General features: G+C 39.5%; 1 protein-coding gene across 3 annotated transcripts in view; it reads right to left on the bottom strand.

Moving 5' to 3' along the window:
* PCCA (propionyl-CoA carboxylase subunit alpha) overlaps nt 1–19,425 on the bottom strand; it is a 346,757-nt gene that overhangs the window by 74,368 nt on the left and 252,964 nt on the right. For all 3 annotated transcript variants that reach the window (XM_043892480.1, XM_043892481.1, XM_043892482.1), the window contains one exon: nt 14,369–14,467. In XM_043892480.1, coding sequence (XP_043748415.1) covers nt 14,369–14,467 — 99 coding nt within the window. The remainder of the gene's footprint in view (nt 1–14,368; nt 14,468–19,425) is intronic.

Genomic DNA, 19,425 nt, shown 5'->3' with positions numbered 1-19,425 from the left:
TCTTCTATGAGTAATCCTGTTACTGTCTTCATTGACCTTCTTAGCACTCAAATTACCTTCTGTATGTGTTCACGTGTTTGGCGTCTAGTCCCTCTGATACAACGTAAGTCTTGGTCACCGCTGTATCTCCTGAGTCTAGAACACTGCCTGAGATGCACTGCCGTCACCTTCTATGTAGGAGACGCTTACAAAATACAACGGTTCCTTTCCCTTACCCTACAAGGGTTGGGCTGATCCCAGGCAAACAGAAGGAATTTTGCAACAGGTAAAATGAAAACAGGTTTAGCATTTATATTTTTACAAACAATTAAATTGTAACAATGAACATGCAAACCATACATATAAGTACCAATAAGTTACCCTAAACTTCACATTCAATTGAAAGCAAGTTAAAATGACATGTATGTGGAGTCTCAGACTGTTCTCACCACAGCTGCTCTAGTCTGTGTACCTGGAAGAATCCACACCTGACAGATCTCAGCAATAAAGACGGATGTAACAGAAAAAGGGAAATAAAATTTCACTCAAAATTGGAATTTACTTTGCTACAGGAAACAGGAACGTACACTTTTCTCACAGTCTAGAATTAAGACAATTTGATTTAAGAATCCACGGAGAACAAAGCCCTCCATGCCTACGATGTGTCTGAGGCACGCCAAAACAAACACAAACTGGCCACTGGATAGGCTCAGAGCAAAAAAACAAAACAAAAATTAACTTCTTTTCCTGAAACATATCTTACCCTGAAATATTTTCTCCAAATATTTCACCCCCTTTTCTATTTTAAGTGGCACTTCATAGCTAGATGAAAATGGCCTTCTTTTCTTATTCTAATAGTCTCCTTCAACATTTATAAAATATACTCTTTTTTCCCTTCTTTAAGGAAAAGAATATTTAAGAAGACTTTGTTAATGCAACAATTTCAACATTTGTTAGAATCAAATTCATGCACCATTAGCAAGATTGCTCACTCAAAAAAAGCAAAAACAGTCACAAAGTTTTAAAATGCTCCAAAGATATCTCTCAGATAATAAAATCAGAGGCAGTTTCACCTTTAAAAGTAATCTTGCTGAACAGTAAGAGAAGAAACAGTCGTAGTTGTCTCTTTACCCTCACTGATTCCCAACTTGATAATATGTTTTAAAGGCCATTACTATGGGATTGGTCTTATCGGTCTTCAGTGCAGCTGCCTGCATTATTTTCCATAATCAGTGTTTATACTACTCAAAATCCTCATCTTGTGGCAGCTACTAAAACATAATTTTCTACTTAACAGATAGCAGAGAAGAAAGATGTGTGTGTGGCGGGGGGAGGGGATTGAGAAAGACATTTTCCCATTACATTAAATTTTTAAAAGCAATTCCAAATCATAAAACACATGCCACGAGAGACAAGAAAATGGCTAAGCTTCCAGGCTACACTACAAAAGCAGGTAGACCTTCACTGAAATTAATATTCTGAATTATGGCTATAAATATATCCCAGCTGTTAAATAGTGATTAAATTTTTTGAAGCACAGTGAAAGGAGTTATTTCTGTGCTACTGGTGGGCTTGTTTCTAAGATGTGTAACTGTAATTGATGTTTTCAGGAATGTGAAAAGGAGATGGTTAATAATTACTCTTTCATTTCCTACTTCATTAGGAAAAAATGCTATCCTTTACTTCTTCAAGTTATTTATTTATATATCCTAAACATTCTAAATAGATGGTTTCATATTACATTTGATGACTCCAGAGTAACCATGTGCATATAGTTCAAAATAACAGCTAATTACTTCAAGGGAATGGGGGGGAACATCTAAAAAATGTGGGGTATACTTATTTGGGGCCTAAAAACATAAGATGATTACTTTCAAATTCACTTTTTCCTGGTAATGGTGCAGTATAAGCAAAATGTAAGCTACTTCATTTAATTTTCTCGTCAAAATATTCTTAACATATTTATTTTAGCACCTGTACTCATAAATTTATTAGGATTAAAACTAAAGTTTGTTCTCAGAAGTTGTGGGAGTTATTTTAATCTAAAAACCAGAAAAAAGAAAATAACATTTTTCACTTGTCTTCTGAAATGGTGAGAAAATCCATTTTCTTTAGAAAGAGAAAATCAAGGTTAAATCTTAAAAATCTATTCAAATTCTCTGTGGACAAGCATTTGGCAAATATATATCACAGACATATATTCAACAAACACGATAACCTCTCTTCTATTATATTCATGTGCTTGTATACTATTCTATATTACAAAGGCCCACTGAGCATTTTAAGTTATCATGTTATATCATCTATTTAACACTGCAATCAATTCACAAGTAATCCATTTAATCTGGTATTCTGTAGTAAATAACATGAGATGCATGTGACACTATTCCAAATTTGTCTGCTTTAACATAGAAAATTTGTTCCACTTAGTTGAATATCAATGACCTATTCAATGCAGAATGCAATAGGACTGCAATCAGCTTTGTACTGTTATTTATAATAAATTTATCTTCTCTTGAAAATATTTAAGCAAGAATATGAGAAATAAAAAGAAAAAGCCTTCAAAGGTACACCATGAATAGCTGCACATCACACAAATGCAGAAATTGTTAAGACCTTAGCAGGATCTCAAGATATTTTCAAAAGTATTTAGCTACTCTTCAGGCCTGTAGACAACCTGCTGTGAGCAGGTGGGGAGAAGAAATCAAGCCACACAAAGAAGCAGGCCAATAGCAGTTAGTGGGCTCTGCTTGCAAATGTTCAAACAACGTGACTACGCAAAATGAAAATCTAGTATGGAAAACACTAGCAAGAAACAATACATCAAATCCCAGCAGACAAATTACATTATAAGAAACCGAAAACTGAATTGTTTAGAGTAAAATTAAAGTGCTTCTTCAAGGCTTAAAAAAAAAAAATTACTTCACAGGAACAGACTACAGTCATAGGAATAATTTTAAAAAGTTCTATTTATCCGGCATGTTCCAGAGTAGGAAGGAGTTTGATGTGTGAAGAAAAGCAGTGAGCTTAACATGTATAGAACAGCAAAATCAGAATCTGTTTAGTTTCAACGCTTCAGTTATATGTTCCAGACAGGAAATCACTCCACTTTTTAAAAATTGTAGTAATTTCTGTTAAGCTTCTAAATTAAAATTTTAAAAGGTTGTCACCTAGATGAGAAATTTATCTTCTCTTTAAAAATAAATTTAGTTCATCTATTTCTAATTTTTAATGATAAAAACCAAAACTGTGGTTGAAATGGGAAGAGGAGCACTTTTGAAAAATGTGGGTTTTTTTTTCTTGCATTAACACCATCTGACTTACAAAAGGTTTTATTTGTGAGCCGTCTAACTAGCCACATATGGCTATTGAGAATTTGAAATGTGATTAAGGCAACTGAGAAAATAAATTTAGAATTTAGTTTTAAATGCAGAAGTAGTATATGTTTTTCTTTTAAACACAACTTCATTGTTTTGGTATTTTCCACTTTAATCATTCAACTTATGTTACTTTTTGTCATATATATATATATATGTCAGGGGTACATTTCACTTCTGCTATCACATTAGTAATTTTTTAATATTGTTTCATGTAGAATGTTAACAGTTTGGAAATACTGGGTTAAATAAATGGATTTTAAAAAGAATTTCAGTTGTTCTTGTTTTCTTAGTGTGGCTACTAAGAAAACTCAAGAACTGCAAATATGGCCCATATTAGATTCCTATTGGACAAACTGTTTCATTTCATAACTTCTTAAATTGGTAATTTGGAAAAGAGAACATATCTTTCCACACAAGAATGAGAAAAGATTGTTAGTTTCTCAGGTTATATCATTAAGACATATTTAATATGCACTATTACTAATGGGCTCCACATATACAGTGAAAATAGTAGGAATGCTCTGGTATATAACCAACAGTAAAAAGAAAATAATCAGGAAATACTATCATTTTCATTGAACAATAATATCTGAAGGAAAATGGTTTAATTATTAGATGAAGAAATGAATTTTAAAAGTTTTAAAATTCTAAAGAGGGCCTTTAGGGGTTTTTAAGGTTTCTATCCCCAGTTCTTTACTATAAATTATCTCATTTCAAAACATATGACCTCTTCCCCCATCAGATAAATGTTATCATTAGCTTTAGACTTAAAGTTATTAACAATGGTGAAAATATGTGTCCAAGAGTATGATCTCTTGAATCTTAAGTATTTAAAATACATAAGGAAAAAAGAAAATGCCATGTAGACATATGGACATACTGGAGTAAGAGGTGATGCGTGCCATGCATAATCAGAGCCGTTGGGGGAGACAGTACAAACAAAGGGTGTGCATGCCTGGCAAAGGAAGAAATGATCAACAGTCTGAGGTGGACCCTACTCAATAACCATCAATAGGTGGTACTGATCGTCTTCAACAGTGCAGGTGCTCCCATGGCAAATGAAGGCAAACAGGTACTTGACTAGCAAGAAACGTGCTATATAAGCAAGATACTTTCGTGGGCAAGTTCCTGGGAATTCTGTTTCTCTTTGCTCTCACAGGAACTACAGTGATTCTGTATCTGCACAGACCAACCCGCCATGTTATCCAATAGAAAATTAGAAGATCAGGAATTAAAGAGAATTGGTAAAATGGCTAAGAAGGCCACTTTATGCACATAGCTTAATTTGACGAAGGCTTAGAAGAAATGAAATCTAAATCTTAAAATGAAGGCACAGATACAGCAGATTTATTTCTGAGATTAGAAAAATGAAGGATGACTACCCATTCATCCACCCACTCAACCATTCACCCAGTTATTGAGCTTTAACATGGGCCAGGAACTCAACAAGGAAATTCAAGGTCAAATCAAAACTGAAACAGGTAATTCAGATCAATTAAAACAATTTAGTCATTTATAAAATTCATTATCCAAATAATGGTTCACGCCAAAATACAATTTATTTTTAAAGAAATGAATGGATCATATTAAGTTCATGAGGCTTACCAATGAAAACAAGGAAAGTAAATAGACAAATGTAACCTGATTGGAGAAGGGAACCAACTACTAAAGCAAAGGTAAGGCTTCCTCCCCAAGTATTAATATTTCATCATCTAATCAGATAAAGATGTTCAGTGCTCTTTCCATGTAGACACAGGGTGGTGGTGGTCAAAGTCGCTCAATTGAGTCCGACTCTTTGGGACCCCATGGACTACACAGTCCATGGAATGCTCCAGGCCAGAATACTGGAATGGGGAGCCTTTCCCTTCTCCAGGGGGTCTTCCCAACCCAGAAATCAAACCAGGGTCTCCTGCATTGCAGGCAGATTCTTTACCAGTGGAGCCACAAGGGAAGCCCAAGAATACTGGAGAGGGTAGCCTATCCCTTCTCCAGATCTTCCCATCCCAGGAATTGAAGCAGGGTCTCCTGCATTGCAGGTGGGTTCTTTACCACTGAGCTATCAGGGAAGCCCGGATTATCACAGAAGACTGTGTGGACACAGGGATTCAGCAATAAAACTAGAGAGGTGTTAAATATCCACATATCCTTAAGTAAGATGGTAGAACATGCTAGGCCAGAAACTAAGAGACCGAGAAAGCAGCAATTGCCCATTCCTACTTCAGCACAACAGGAAAGAGGTTAAAAGTTAACCAGAGGACATGAATTCTTAAGCTAAGAATTCAAGGTTGAAAACTTCAAGGAATTCATGAGACTCTCTTGATTTTCCATGACTTGTGGATTTTGAGGGACACCTAGGGAGGATAAGCAAGACTCTTGGTAACAGGGAAAGAAGACAAGACTGTGGTAAGGCACGCATGTGGCCTGGACGTGGATCATGGAGAAGAGACCCACGCTGGGTAATTTTAAGAGACTCTGCCTACCAAGAGGGCCAGGAATCAGGAAAAGACAGAGCAGGGCATTGAGAGTTCTGCACGTGAGGAATTCCTCCCGAATCCACAAAATGTCCTAGGAGACACCAGACAGCTTTGGGCATTTGTCATGCCCAGGAAGAATGAATACCATGTGCCTTGGTCAGCCTAGTTCCTCCAACAAGTTACCACTCACCCTTGCCTCATCCGGCAACTCCGGAGAGATCCCAGGATAGCAGGTAGGAAGTGGAGGGGGCTATAAACCAAGAAAGAAGAAAGCAACACTCTCATCTTCTCTAAAAACACTTCTCAGTCTGAGAAATTTTACGATCTTTAATTGAGAGGTGTTTTTTGTTGTTTTTTTAATCAGTTTTGACATTACAATGAACTAGACTTTCAGACACATTCTCTGCCAGATAGGCTATGACTTTGCTTATGACCTGACAGCAACTTTACGGACTGTGAGAAGTGTATGTGAGATTATGCGTGGGAGGAAAAAAATAAATTGAGATGATGAGTTTGAAAGAATGGTTGTAAGTTGCTTCTATTGGCAGTAAAAGAGTTCCATTTATGCAATGAGTTGGCTACACAGTAAAATAGATAAAGAAATGGCAAGTATTGAGAAGTACCTTGAATGCTTTTTTAATGACGATGCAAAAAATCCTGTCCCACAATGAGATGCTGCTTCACATCCATTAGGAGAGCTATTACAACAACAGCAATAATCAGAAAATATCAAGTATTGGTGAAAATGTGCAGAAATTAGTCCTTGAGTGGTGCTGGTAGGAGTGTAAAATAGTTCAGCTGCTGTTGAAAACAGGATGGAGCTTCTTCAAAAGATTACCCTAGAATTACCATGTGATCCAGCAATTCCAATTGTGTGTATATACCCCTGAGAACTAAACGCAGGGACCAGAAGAGGTATCTGCACACCCATTTTCATAGCAATATTATTCACAACAGCCAAAAGGTAGAAACAACCCAAAAGTCCATCAACAGATAAACGGATAAACAAAATGTGGTCTGTATATATATATTTTATGACAGATAATTAATTTTGACATGTGTCACAACATGGAAACCTTAAAGACATTATGCTCATCAAAATAAGCCAGGCCCATACACAGACTTTGTGAGCGCACTTCCATGAGGAGCCCAGGGTAGTCAAATCCATAGCCACAGACAGTAGAACAGAGGCTGCCAAGCACCGTGAGGAGGGAAAACGGGGGTGGGGGGTGGGGTGGGGGGCGGTACTGTTTCAGGGAACAGAGTTTCAGTTTGTGAGGACAGAAAAGTTCAAGAGATGGACAGTGGGTGATAGCTGCACACCAATGTGAATGTACTTAATGTCACTGACCTACACACCCTGAAATTGGTTAAAACAGTACATTTCATGTTTTATAATTTATGTATATTTTAGCACAATTTTAAAAATCCTGTTGAGGTTACAAAGCAGTGTGATACAAGTGCAGCAGGTCTGACCTCAGACTGGTACAGGACTCTGGTATATGACTGATGGGGGCTTCTCTGGAGGCTCCGTGGTAAAGAATCCACCCACGGGTGCAGGAGACGCAGGTTTGATTCCTGGGTGGGGAAGATCTCATGGAGAAGGAAATGGCAACCCACTCCAGTGTTCCTGCCTGGAGAATCCCATGGACAGAGGAGCCTGGCGGGGCTACAGTCCATGGGGTCACAGAGTCGGACACGACTTAGTGACTAAACCACCACCACCAGATGATGGGTGGCTTGGCATGTAAAAGTACAGAATGAAGGGTTCACTTTCAAAACCTTGTTTTTAAGAGGATAACCATCTAACAATGACAGGCAAGGCCAATACAAACAAATTAAAAGAAGGAAAGAAAAATGGTCAAAGCAGAAGACCAGTGCTCATGGGAGACAGGATTTTGTGGTTGCTATGGTACCCCACTGTATGCATGTGTGTGTGAAAGTCGCTCAGTCGTGTCTGACTCTTTGTGACCCCATGGCCTATACACAGTCTATGGCATTCTCTAGGCAATAATACTGAAGTGGGCAACCTTTCCCTTCTCCAGGGGATCTTCCCAACCCAGGGATCGAACCCAGGTTTCCCACATTGCAGGTGGATTCTTTACCAGCTGAGTCACGAAGTCCAAGAATACTGGAGTGGGTAGCCTATCCCTTCTCCCAGCGGATCTTCCCGACCCAAGAATCGAACTGGGGACTCCTGCATTGCAGGCAGATTCTTCACCAACTGAGCTATCAGGGAAGCCCTACTGTATGCATAAAGAATTCAACAAACTGTGTCAAGTTCTCATCATCAGCTTCTCCCAAAGTCAGCCCTCTCTTTTCTGTACGCTGTCAGCACCCTACTTTAGAACCCATTACCTAATGAGTGAAGTAATACGAATATCTTCTACATGAACTCCTTTTTCACTTCCCCCTTCAATCCCATAACCCCTCTTTTATTATGAAGACACAACCTCCCACAACAGCATTCTGATGGACATTACTTTCCTCTGCAAAAAGTGTCAGTGACATCTCCGTTGGTGATTGAAAAGCATAGACTCTTTAACCTTCTGTTTACAACTTGGCTTCTCCAACCTAATTTTCATGTGTAGCTCACATTACTTCCTTACTTGAATCTTCCCCATCCACCGCCCATTTCATGAACATGCAAAAGTATCTCAAATATCATCTGAGACACTTAGCCTACAAAAGACACACACAAACTCACAAACTTTAAGTGGCTAGGAATTCCCCAGAGACAAATGACAAATGAAAGTAACTGACAGCTCACAAAAGCAAATACAGTGACCAGAACTTCGTATTATGGAAAAAGTCACTTTTCTGTTGGCATAATTAAGAAACATTTCACAGAAACAATAAGCCTTTTAAAGAATTTTGGGGTTGGAAAGGTAAGAAGGTGGCAGACTATTAATAGTAAGGAAGAGAAAAACACCACTAAAAGTAGTGCTGGTATAAGTGGTTTTCGTGTTTTAAACTATTTTAAAAACTAAACATTTTAAAAACTAAAGCGGGATCTTAACTCACACCGTACACAATCATCAATTCCAGAAGGATTAAGGGTTTAAGTGTGGAAAAGCACAACATAAAAGATAGAAGAAAACGTAGGCAAGTATTTTTATGAGCTTGAGGGTAGAAGAGGACTGTTTAAATAAATACAAACTACACAAACCACAAAGGAAAAGATTGAAAATTCTCATGCTAAATCTCAGATTCAGAACTTTACTTGTAGAACTTAAAAAGGTAAAAATACAAGCTACAAACTGGGAGAAGTTGCCTGTAACACAAATAACTGACAGGGGGGCTCAGGACACACAAACGTGGAAGAACTTCTGTGAACCACTAAGAAAAAGACAATCAAATGAAAAAATGGGCCAGGCTTCCCTGGCGGTCCAGCGGTTAAGAATCTGCCGGCCAGTGCAGGGGACACAGGTTCAATCCCTGCTCCAGGAAGATCCCACATGCCGCAGAGCCCATGGGCCACAACTCCTGAGCCTGAGCTCCAGAGCCCGGGAGCTGCGACCACTGAACCCATGAGCCCAGAGCCTGTGCTCCACGGCAAGAGAAGGCCCTGCGGTGAGAAGCCCACACACGGCAACTCAGAGGAGCCACCACTCGCCACAAGTAGAGAAAGCCCACAAGCAGAAAGAAAGATCCAGCACAGCCAAGAAATAAAAAATAAATAAATCCTTTTATTAAAAAAAGGGGGGGGGGCAAAAGCCATGAACAGGTATTTTGCAGAAGAGAAAACAAGACTGCCAACAAAAATATTTTTAAAATGCTCATTGAATATGAAAGCGAAGTCGCTCAGTTGTGTCCGACTCTCTGCGACCCCATCGACTGTGGCCTCCCAAGGCTGTTCTGTCCATGGGATTCTCCAGGCAAGAATACTGGAGTGGGTTGCCATTTCCTTCTCCAGAGGATCTGCCTGACCCAGGGATCGAACCCGGGTCTCCCGCACTGCAGGCAGACTCTTTACCATCTGAGCCACCAGAGCCTCATCAGGGAACACAGCACACGTTAAAACCACAGAAGGTGAAGTGAAGTCAGTCGTGTCCGACTCTTTGCGACCCCATCGACTGTAGCCTACCAAGGCTCCTCTGTCCATGGGATTCTCCAGGCAAGAATACTGGAGTGCGTTGCCATTTCCTTCTCTAGGGGATGTTCCCGACCCAGGGATTGAACCCAGGTCTCCCGCATTGTAGGCAGATGCTTTACTCTCTGATCCCTCAGTCAGGAAAAACTTAAGTCACCTGGATATCAAGGGGTCATACGATGTGAAGAAAAATTGTTAAGGGCACAGATTCCTGTGTTTGAATTCTGGCTCTTCCATTTACTAGCAGAATGCCCTGGGCCATTGAGCCTCTACAAGCCTCAGTTTCTCCAACTACAACATGAGAAATAACAACAGCACATATTTCATTAAACTGCTGTGAGGATTAAATAAACTAAAGAAGTGCTTCAAAGAGTCAGTGCCTGGCATGGAAAGTAAACAAAAGTGTTGGCTCATTATTCATAGCGCTAATATCATCATCTCCATCACTACTGGTAGCATGTAAACTGGTACAACGACACAGGAAAAACCATTTGGCATCACCATGTAAGATTAAGGATGCTTAGTCCCTAAACCCAGACATTCTACTGGCATATCCCTTGAAGAAACACTTATTTCAAGAGGAAATGTGCAGTAAAGAAATGGTCACAGAAGCATTGTTTGTGTTAACAAAATAAATAACACAAATGTCTCTCTAGCGGAGAAAGAATAAACAAACTGTGGTGTATTAATATAACTTAACAACATATAGCATGGAAATCAACTACATTCACTAGCATGGACCAAACTACAAACATAACACTGGAGGAGAAAGCAGCTCAGAGAAGCCTAGGCAGTGTGGTGCCATTGATACCAAGCCCAAGAACCCACGTAACTAAATAATACACTGTTTATTGTTTTAATCTGTATCTAAATATCCTGGTGGCTCAGACGGTAAAGAATCTGCCTGGGATGCAGGAGATCTGATCCTTGGATCAGGAAGATCCCCTGGAAAAGGGAATCACAACCCACTCCAGAGTTCTGCCTGGAGAACCCCAGGGACAGAGGAGCCTGGTGGGCTGCCGTCTATGGGGTCACACAGAGTCGGATATGACTGAAGCAACTTAGCAGCAACAGCGGCAGCTACCCCAAAAAACGTTCTTTCTAAACTCCAATTCTGTTCACATTGTCACTTCCTTAGTTAAGCTCTTCCATGGGCCCCACTGGCCTCAGAATGAAGCAGAATCTCTACCATGTAACTCACAAGGCTTCAAACCACTTGGCTCCTACTAAGTCACTTTACTCATCACTCCGAGCTTAATCTCTGATTGTTGTTGTTGTTTGGTCGCTCAGTTATGTCTGACTCTTTGCGACCCCATGGACTGAGGCACGCCAGGCTCCCCTGTTCTTCACTGTCTCCAAGAGTTTGCTCAAACTCATGTCCTTTGAATCAATGATGCCATCCAACCATCTCATCCTCTGTCGTCCCCTTCTCCTCTTGCCCTCAACCTTTCCCAGAATCAGGGTCTTTTCCATTGAGTCGACTCTTCACATCATATTGGACCTTCAGCATCAGTCCTTCCAATGAATATTCAGGGTTGATCTCCTTTAGAATTGACTGGTTGGATCTCCCCGCAGCCCAACAGACTCTCAAGATCTTCTCCAACACTACAGTTCAAAAGCATCAATCTTTGGTGCTCAGCTTTCTTTATGGTTCAACTCTCATACATACATACATACCTACTGGAAAAACCATAGTTTTGACTAGATGGACCTCTATGGGCAAAGTAATGTCTCTGCTTTTTAATATGCTGTCTAGATTGGTCACAGCTTTTCTTCCAAGGAGCAAGCGTCTTTTAATATCATGGCTACAGTCACCATCTGCAGTGATTTTGGAGCCCAAGAAAATAAAGTCTGTCACTGTTTCCATTGTTTCCCCATCTATTTGCCATGAAATGATGGGACTGGATGCTATGATCTTAGTTTTTTGAATGTTCTATTTTAAGCCAGCTTTTTCACTCTCCTCTTTTACCCTCATCAAGAGGCTCTTTAGTTTAGAAGACGCTCAACAGTCTTCTCCAACACCACAGTTCAAAAGCATCAGTTCTTCGGCACTCAGCCTTCTTTATGGCCCAGCTCTCACATCTGTCCATGACTACAGGACGAAGGGTAACTTAAGGCAGTGGTTCTCACACTGTGGCCCCTGCAGCACGAACACGACCTAGAAACTCAGACATGCACGCCTCACCCACACCTGCTACATGAGAATAAACTCTACCGGTGGGTCCAACAGCTTGGGTTTTGCCAAGAAGTTTAACCTTCCACTCGCTTCCAAAGCACCCAAGAGTCTGAGCGGCACTGGTTTAAAGCACAGTGAGAGAGAAAGTAGTCTCTGCAGAACTCTGTGGGGATGGAGAGTACTGCACAGCACAGCGCTTAGAAGCACACATCCTGGGGTCCCAGGAGCAAGGCTCAAACTTCTGCTCCGCTTCTCCCTGGCGCTGTCATCCCGAGGAGGTTACTTAGCTTGCCTCGGCACAGATCCTACAGAAGGGGCTTGGATTTCAATCCTGGTCCTGTTTCCCAAGAGCTGTGTGACATTAACCGAGTCATTTACTTTCTCTGTGCCTCAGTTACCTCATTTACCAAAGTATAAATAAGAGTTCCTGCTTCATGTAGTTCTTGTGAAGAGGAAACGAGTTAACACATGTGCTATGCTTAGAGCTGTACCTTATACCCATTAAGTGCTATTTATTACTCTATTATTAATTTCACAGGAACACATCACATTTTAGAGATAAAAGAGAGTCGACACTGAGTACTAACGCCCATAGAAAGGAAGCAAAACTCATCTACTCTGATGAGGAAAAATTTTCCTAATCTTTTATTAGGTAAGCGACCTTTTTTTTTCTTTCCAGTTTACCACTCATCTCTCCAAGTTCACGTTTTCCCCAGTGATGGAGCACTTAACTAGAAGCAAAGAGTCAAGGGGTCTGCCTTGAGGGCCATTTATTTCACATTAATACTTCTTTTTTAAACAAAGCACTTATAAAGAATGAAAAGAGATTTAATGAGCATTATTCCTACGCTTGGGAAAATATTCCTGAGGATTATTCCAAATACATACCTGGTGTTATTTTATCTAGAAACTTAGCATGTAAAAATGCTAGTAAGACACCCATGTGCACAATCATTGAGAAGAACACTGAAAATACCATGGTACAAAGATTTGGAGAGCAGGACTCTATCTCTCTCTCCTCACTACCAAGAGGTCATGTACTACGTCCCCCAGAACAAAACACATGAATATCAGCCACAGCACATCCAGGGTAGAATATATTCTATTAACATAAACAGGTGCAACAAAACCATGTGTTCTGAAGACAGAATAACTGGACGTCCCTGATAAGAAATTATGCAGTGAAATTTTTCCAAGGGTCTCTTAGTGTTTAACCTCATACTTAGACGATGAAAGAAAATATGAGAGAGACAAAACATACCAGGGCAAGCCACAAAACCAGAGGCTAAACAGAGGGCTCAATACTGAGAGTTCACTGCTTCTTGCAACCACAAAGGTAATAAAATAGAAGCTTGAAAATGAGTTCAGTTATTAATATTTATTGAGATTCTAGAATCCCCTGCACCACAGTTTCTAATAGAAGTATGTATGAATCTGGGGTACATAATCTTTATCTGTGACTTTCTTGATTTCTCTAGGTTTAAAAAAAAATCAGTTTCCTATATAAAATCAAGTTAAGAGAATGCAAAAACATTTTCATAGAAAAGAAAAAAAAAAGAGCATTTTTAATGCTATGGAGGGCTTAGGATTTTTATTTGCACATGAGAGCCGCGTGTTCTGTGCTATTCGGTTTTGTTTTTCCTGGACCTCAACTGTGTGGTGAGGTAAAGGAATTTTGGCAGAATCTGTTTTCATAATTTTCTACTTTCACACACAGGATACTGATTTCAAAGAACATTCAATCAATGCTAGATTTCAAGGCATATCCTCAATGCAACAACAAATTTTATACTGGCGGGGGGGGGGTGGAAAGAAGGGTTAACAAATTAAGATTACTTAATTTTTAAAAGGCACCCATGTGCTATGGCAAGTCAACCTGAATAGCTCATGTTTCTGTTGATATAATACCCCACAATATCAATTACAGAGGAAAGAGAAGTAACAAAGTCGTATTTTACAACTAAAAACCCACAAGGGCAAAGAAAACTGCTAATCTTCTAATATTTTTAGAAAAGCACAAAGGATGCTTTATTTATACCAAAATATAATACATAACCTTCCTGGATTGCCTGGAAAAGGAACAAGCTTGATTCCTCAGAACAGGATGTAACTCAAGAGGCTCTAAAACAAGAAGAAATGTTTTCAACTATAAGATGCATGAGGTGGATAAAATGTAGCTTTCTCTACTGTATCTGTCAGTATTAACAACACAGGTACTGGTAAGGATATTGACGGGGCCCTCTAAGTAACTCATCGGAACATTTACCTGTATCGTCCTCTGAGTGCCATCAACGTTGACAGACAACAAGGGTGAAGCCAGGTTCCACGTGCTGGTCACATTTAGTTTCGACCCATCAACTTCCACCTGTTGTGACACCAAGGAAGACTGTTACCATGAAGAAAGACAGAGAACTGATCTCAAGTTCATTGCTGCATACAAAGCAGCAGCCATCTTAAACAGATGGCTCCCCAAACAACCTGTCATGTTTCTCGCTCCCGCCATGAAAGACAGGGTCCAACAAGAGTCTTCTCAGGCATCTCTGGGGAGAGGTGAAGGGCCTGGGCACAGCTGCCTCTGGGTACTGAGGTTTCAAGTGATTTCCAGTAAGTAACAAACAGCCTTCTAACTCTAAACCTATCTGGACATGCTACATTTACCGCAATTAGACAAGTAATGCATATAAATTTCAGTGACACTTTGCAACCCACACAACAGGGCTTGCATATAATATCCTCTCCAAGGACCAAGAAAGAACTTTTTCGGTGTTAATTTTAATGAAGGACTATGCATTGTTATCTTAATTAAACAGAGGCTTTAATTAGGCAAACTTCTTTGGCGTCGAATATTAAAAGTCTATTTGAACTTAGCAAACTTCTGTCATATTGCTGTCCATCATAAATGACTAATTTCATCAAGTCGCTGTTCATGGAGTTATCCCCCAAAGCCCATAATCTTCCGAAACAGATATTCTTAGCAGAAACATTTTAATAGCCAAGTAAATAAAAGCAATTGAAAGGAAAAACAACTCAAAGCTAACTTAAAAGTATCATTCCTCATTTCTTCCTTTTCATTCATCCATTCCCTAATTCTTCAATGTGAGAGGGAAGAAAATATAACAGTATTTTACATAATGCTTTACGTAAACAGCCTAACAAAAAGATATTTAAGTTTGCTGAGGTTTCAAAATAAAACTGTAGCACAGCCAAGATACATGATCCCTAACAATTCTTTCACTATCAATTCTGTTAAAAGATACTCACTGAAGTCAAAGGACACACAGACTTGTACTGTTTACAAGAGTATGTGCCTACCTACACATTTGGATAGTTATTTATGTATACAGGAGTGCCTGCTCAGTTCTGTCTGACTCTTTGTGAACCCATGGACTTTGGCCCGCCAGGCTCCTCTGTCCATGGGATTCTCCAGGCAAGAATACTTAGACTGGGTTGCATTTCCTTCTCCAGGGAATCTTCCCAACCCAGGGATTGAACTGGCGTCTCCTGCATTGGCAGGTGGATTCTTTACCGCTGAGCCACCTGGGAAGCCCATTTATGTATATATATTTCCCCTCTAATGTGGTCATGAAGTCTGAAAACAAAGACAGGTTACTGGCTATGCAATAAAGTACCAGTAGGACATACATCACGCACTGGCTTGAATTTCCAGGTTTAGTGGCCTCTCTGCACACAAAGTAGAATTCAATTACAGGCAAGAAAAAAACAACGGCTTTGGAATCACACTGACTTGGAACTCACTTGACATTGCTGTTTTACCAAATGAAAGCTGTGTACTAAGCTGGCGTATTTAACTTCTCTGAGCTTCAGTTTCCAAAACATAATACAGTAAAAACAGCTAACTGGGAGGGTGCTAAATAAGCTAATATATGAAAATCTCAACCAATATGCTTGTCATGGTGGGTCATAAATATTTTCTCTCTTCCCCTGTCTCTAATAATTTTATTGTCCTACCCTTAAAATAGTTTAAAAAATAAGGTCAGATAATATCTCATATATTACTTATATATTACTCATATATTACTATCTCATATATTACTGACTATTAAACTACTACATGATAAAGATGTAAGAAGCAGAAAAGTCTATAGTTTTGATTAAAGCAGCACTAATATCTTTTAAATCATGCTATTCAGCCCTTACCCCCAAATTAAGTATCTCCTCATGTAATAAAAGATTTCCAAAAGAAGCTCTCAACAGGTAAGAGTTTTACAAATAGTAAATGCTAAAAATGTCTTCTAATACTGAAATATTGCTTTAAAATAATTATAAATTTAGAGGGAGGCGGGAGGGGGGATGAGGAGGCGGGAGGGGGGGTCGGGATGGGGAACACATGTAAATCCATGTAAACTCATGTCAATGTATGGCAAAAACCACTACAATACTGTAAAGTAATTAGCCTCCAACTAATAAAAATAAATGGAAAAAATATATATAAATTTAAAAGTTTAGAAAAGCTCAACAATCAATTATAGAAGTTTTGTTTGTGAAAAAGAGAAAGTTAGATGTTGTACAGAAAGTTTTTGAACGGTAATCATTTAAAATTTGCAGTTGATGTTAGTTTCAAGTCAGACCGGCTCACGATGAAACCACAGTCACCATCGGGGCGCACGAGGGGGACTGAGAAAAGCACCTCGGCCTGCTCAGTCACTGAGAGGAGGAGGCGGGCTGCCCCCCGAAGCAACCACTGCTGCGCGCACGCCAAGTCGCTTCAGTCACGTCTGACTCTTGGCAACCCCGTGGATTGTATTAATGTCTGAATAAAATGCGATATATCCACACAACAGCATATTATACGCTTGGCAATTAAAACAGATGAAATACTAATACATGCTACAACACAGATGAACACTGAAAACATGCTAACTGCAAGAAGACAGTCACAGAAGACCACAAATTATGTGGTTTCAAGGCAAACAGTAACCAGGGTTACAGGCAGCAGAAGCCTCTCTGATGACAAATAGGATCCACAGTTACTGGTCCAGGTCCATGCAGCAAAGCCTTGTGGGGACACTGCGGTCTGAGTTCTCTGTCCCACCCCCACAGTTATGAGGCCAGTGTGACCACATTCCCACTGGCCCCTCTCACATGCACCCAGACTCCATGTCTCAGTGGAAGGAGAGGAAAGAGGGGAAGAAACCTAAAGTACTCTGGTGCCTAAAAGAAGCTAGCCAAACCAAAAGAGACCAAGACCCTGCTTATTAGCAAGCTTTTCTTCCCCCACACCCCCTACTAAGGATCATATGTGATAAAGAAACTATATTTCCTTATACACCTGATAAGTAATCAGTGTAAATGTGCAAGCTCACAATCTAACTGAAGGGACAGCTCCAAATCCTAAACTAGGAAACAGGTCTGCAAATGTTAAGGGAGGACGGGAACATGCCGAAAGCCATCATATACCTCGTCAGCCCCCAAGCAACAGACAGATTTCTAAACAACATCAAACAAATGACAAAAAACCACCATAATTCTGAACAGCAGATGCGGATTCTACTGATGCTGTCATTAGATGAGTGGAAGCTAGATGTAAGTCTAAGCCATAGAGAGGCAGGGAATGTCTCTTTAAACCACAATCTAACACCACAGAGAGGTGGGGGCAGACATGAAGAATCCTTGTTACCATGCCAAACATATTGTTCACACCTAATTTTTCAGCCGAGGCGACCAAGTGGCAGACACAGAGTTTAAGTGGCATTTCACTAGTACAACACTGAGAACATGATATCAAGAACCACCCTGTCATTTCAATGCCAAAGCGAAGGGGAAATGAAATCGAGGGCAAAGGAAGTAACAAGTTTGAGACAGAGTTAGGGTACCAGGCCCAACAAGGAAAAGCTGCAAGCTACCGATACTTACAGCCAACCACCTACATTACTGCAACATAAATAATGATCAGAAAACAAACAATATTGGATCTCTGCACAGAATTTTCCCCAAAATTTTGTGGGGGGAAAAAAAAAGGTAAATTAAGAGCATTCAACACAAGAACTCCTCAAAGAAACACAGGAAGTGTTCAGATAAATAATTCTCCAAAGTCTCAAAGACAGTCATAGGAAACGTGACCCTTCTTAAAAAGAAAAAAAAAATGAGCTCAAAAAAGAAAAACAAAGGTTCAAAGAAGAGATTAAACAACAACAGAAGGAAATGAAAATCAAGCTGGTAGAACTCAGGAAAAAAATGAAGAGAAAAATAACATTATAGAGATAAAAGCCATGTTAAGAAGCACCAAAAATAGAATAAATGTGACTAAAAAGAAAGACAAGGACTATACCAATTCTCCTTCAAAAGTACTACAAGCAAAGAATAATAGGGATTTCCCTGACAATCCAGTGGTTAAAACTCCATACTTTCACTGTCAAGGGCCCAGGTACAACCCCTGGTCAGGAAACCAGGATTCCACAAACCATGTGGTACGGCCCACCCCACGCCCACTGAAAGAAGAAAGAAATGTAGGTTAAAGGATATAATGGGGTATAGCTTTGCAAAATAAACAAAATATTAAATTTGTAGATCAATGCTCATCTTTAAGAATAAAGAAGGAATTATGTGGATATTTAGGCAAAAATAAAAAATCATGCACAAGTAAGGAAAAAATTCAGGTTGGCCTAAACTTGTCAACAGCAACACTGATAGAGAAAACCACAGAGCTATGTGGTATAAGTACTAAAAAAATTAAAGGTTGCCTCCCAACATTTTCCTTTTATACTCAGCCAACCTGTCCTTAGAGTGTATCCTAAAACATAACCTGCACCATATAAGAACTCAAGAACTTCTTTAAAAATGAGGCATCTCCATACATAGATATGAAAACATCCCCAAGAAGATGCAGAATATTATATATAATATGCTATCATTAATTAAGAAAAAAAAAACACATTAAATGTGTGCTTTTTTGTGTTTTTTTTTTTTTTCCCCACTTTATAGCCACAGTGCACAGCTTGTAGAATGAAACTTAGTTCCCCGACTAGGGATTGAACCTGTGTCTTCAGCAATGAAAATGCAGAGCCTTAACTACTGGATGGCCGAGTTTGTGTTTTAAACACCGAGAACATCACTTGAAACATGTGTGAGAGAGAGTGGCTGAGAAATAGGAAAGGAAGGGAAGCTTGCTTTTCACTGCCAATCCACTCATACTTTTTGAATTTTACATAAGTATAAAATTATATGTGTATTTATATATTAAATTTTTTTTAAGTGAGGACAAGTGTAACTGCCTAATGCCTCATGCAATCAACACCTACTTTAGATCTTTCACTAATAGCACATAATAAATGGTAGCTGTCCTTTTAAAACTTCATTTTGGCC

The sequence above is a fragment of the Cervus elaphus genome, chromosome 30, assembly GCF_910594005.1.
Source record: "Cervus elaphus chromosome 30, mCerEla1.1, whole genome shotgun sequence".
In the NCBI taxonomy this organism is placed as follows: Eukaryota; Metazoa; Chordata; class Mammalia; order Artiodactyla; family Cervidae; genus Cervus; species Cervus elaphus.
The sequence above is the reverse complement of the archived record's forward strand: the minus strand, read 5'-3'. Positions and strand labels throughout refer to the sequence as shown.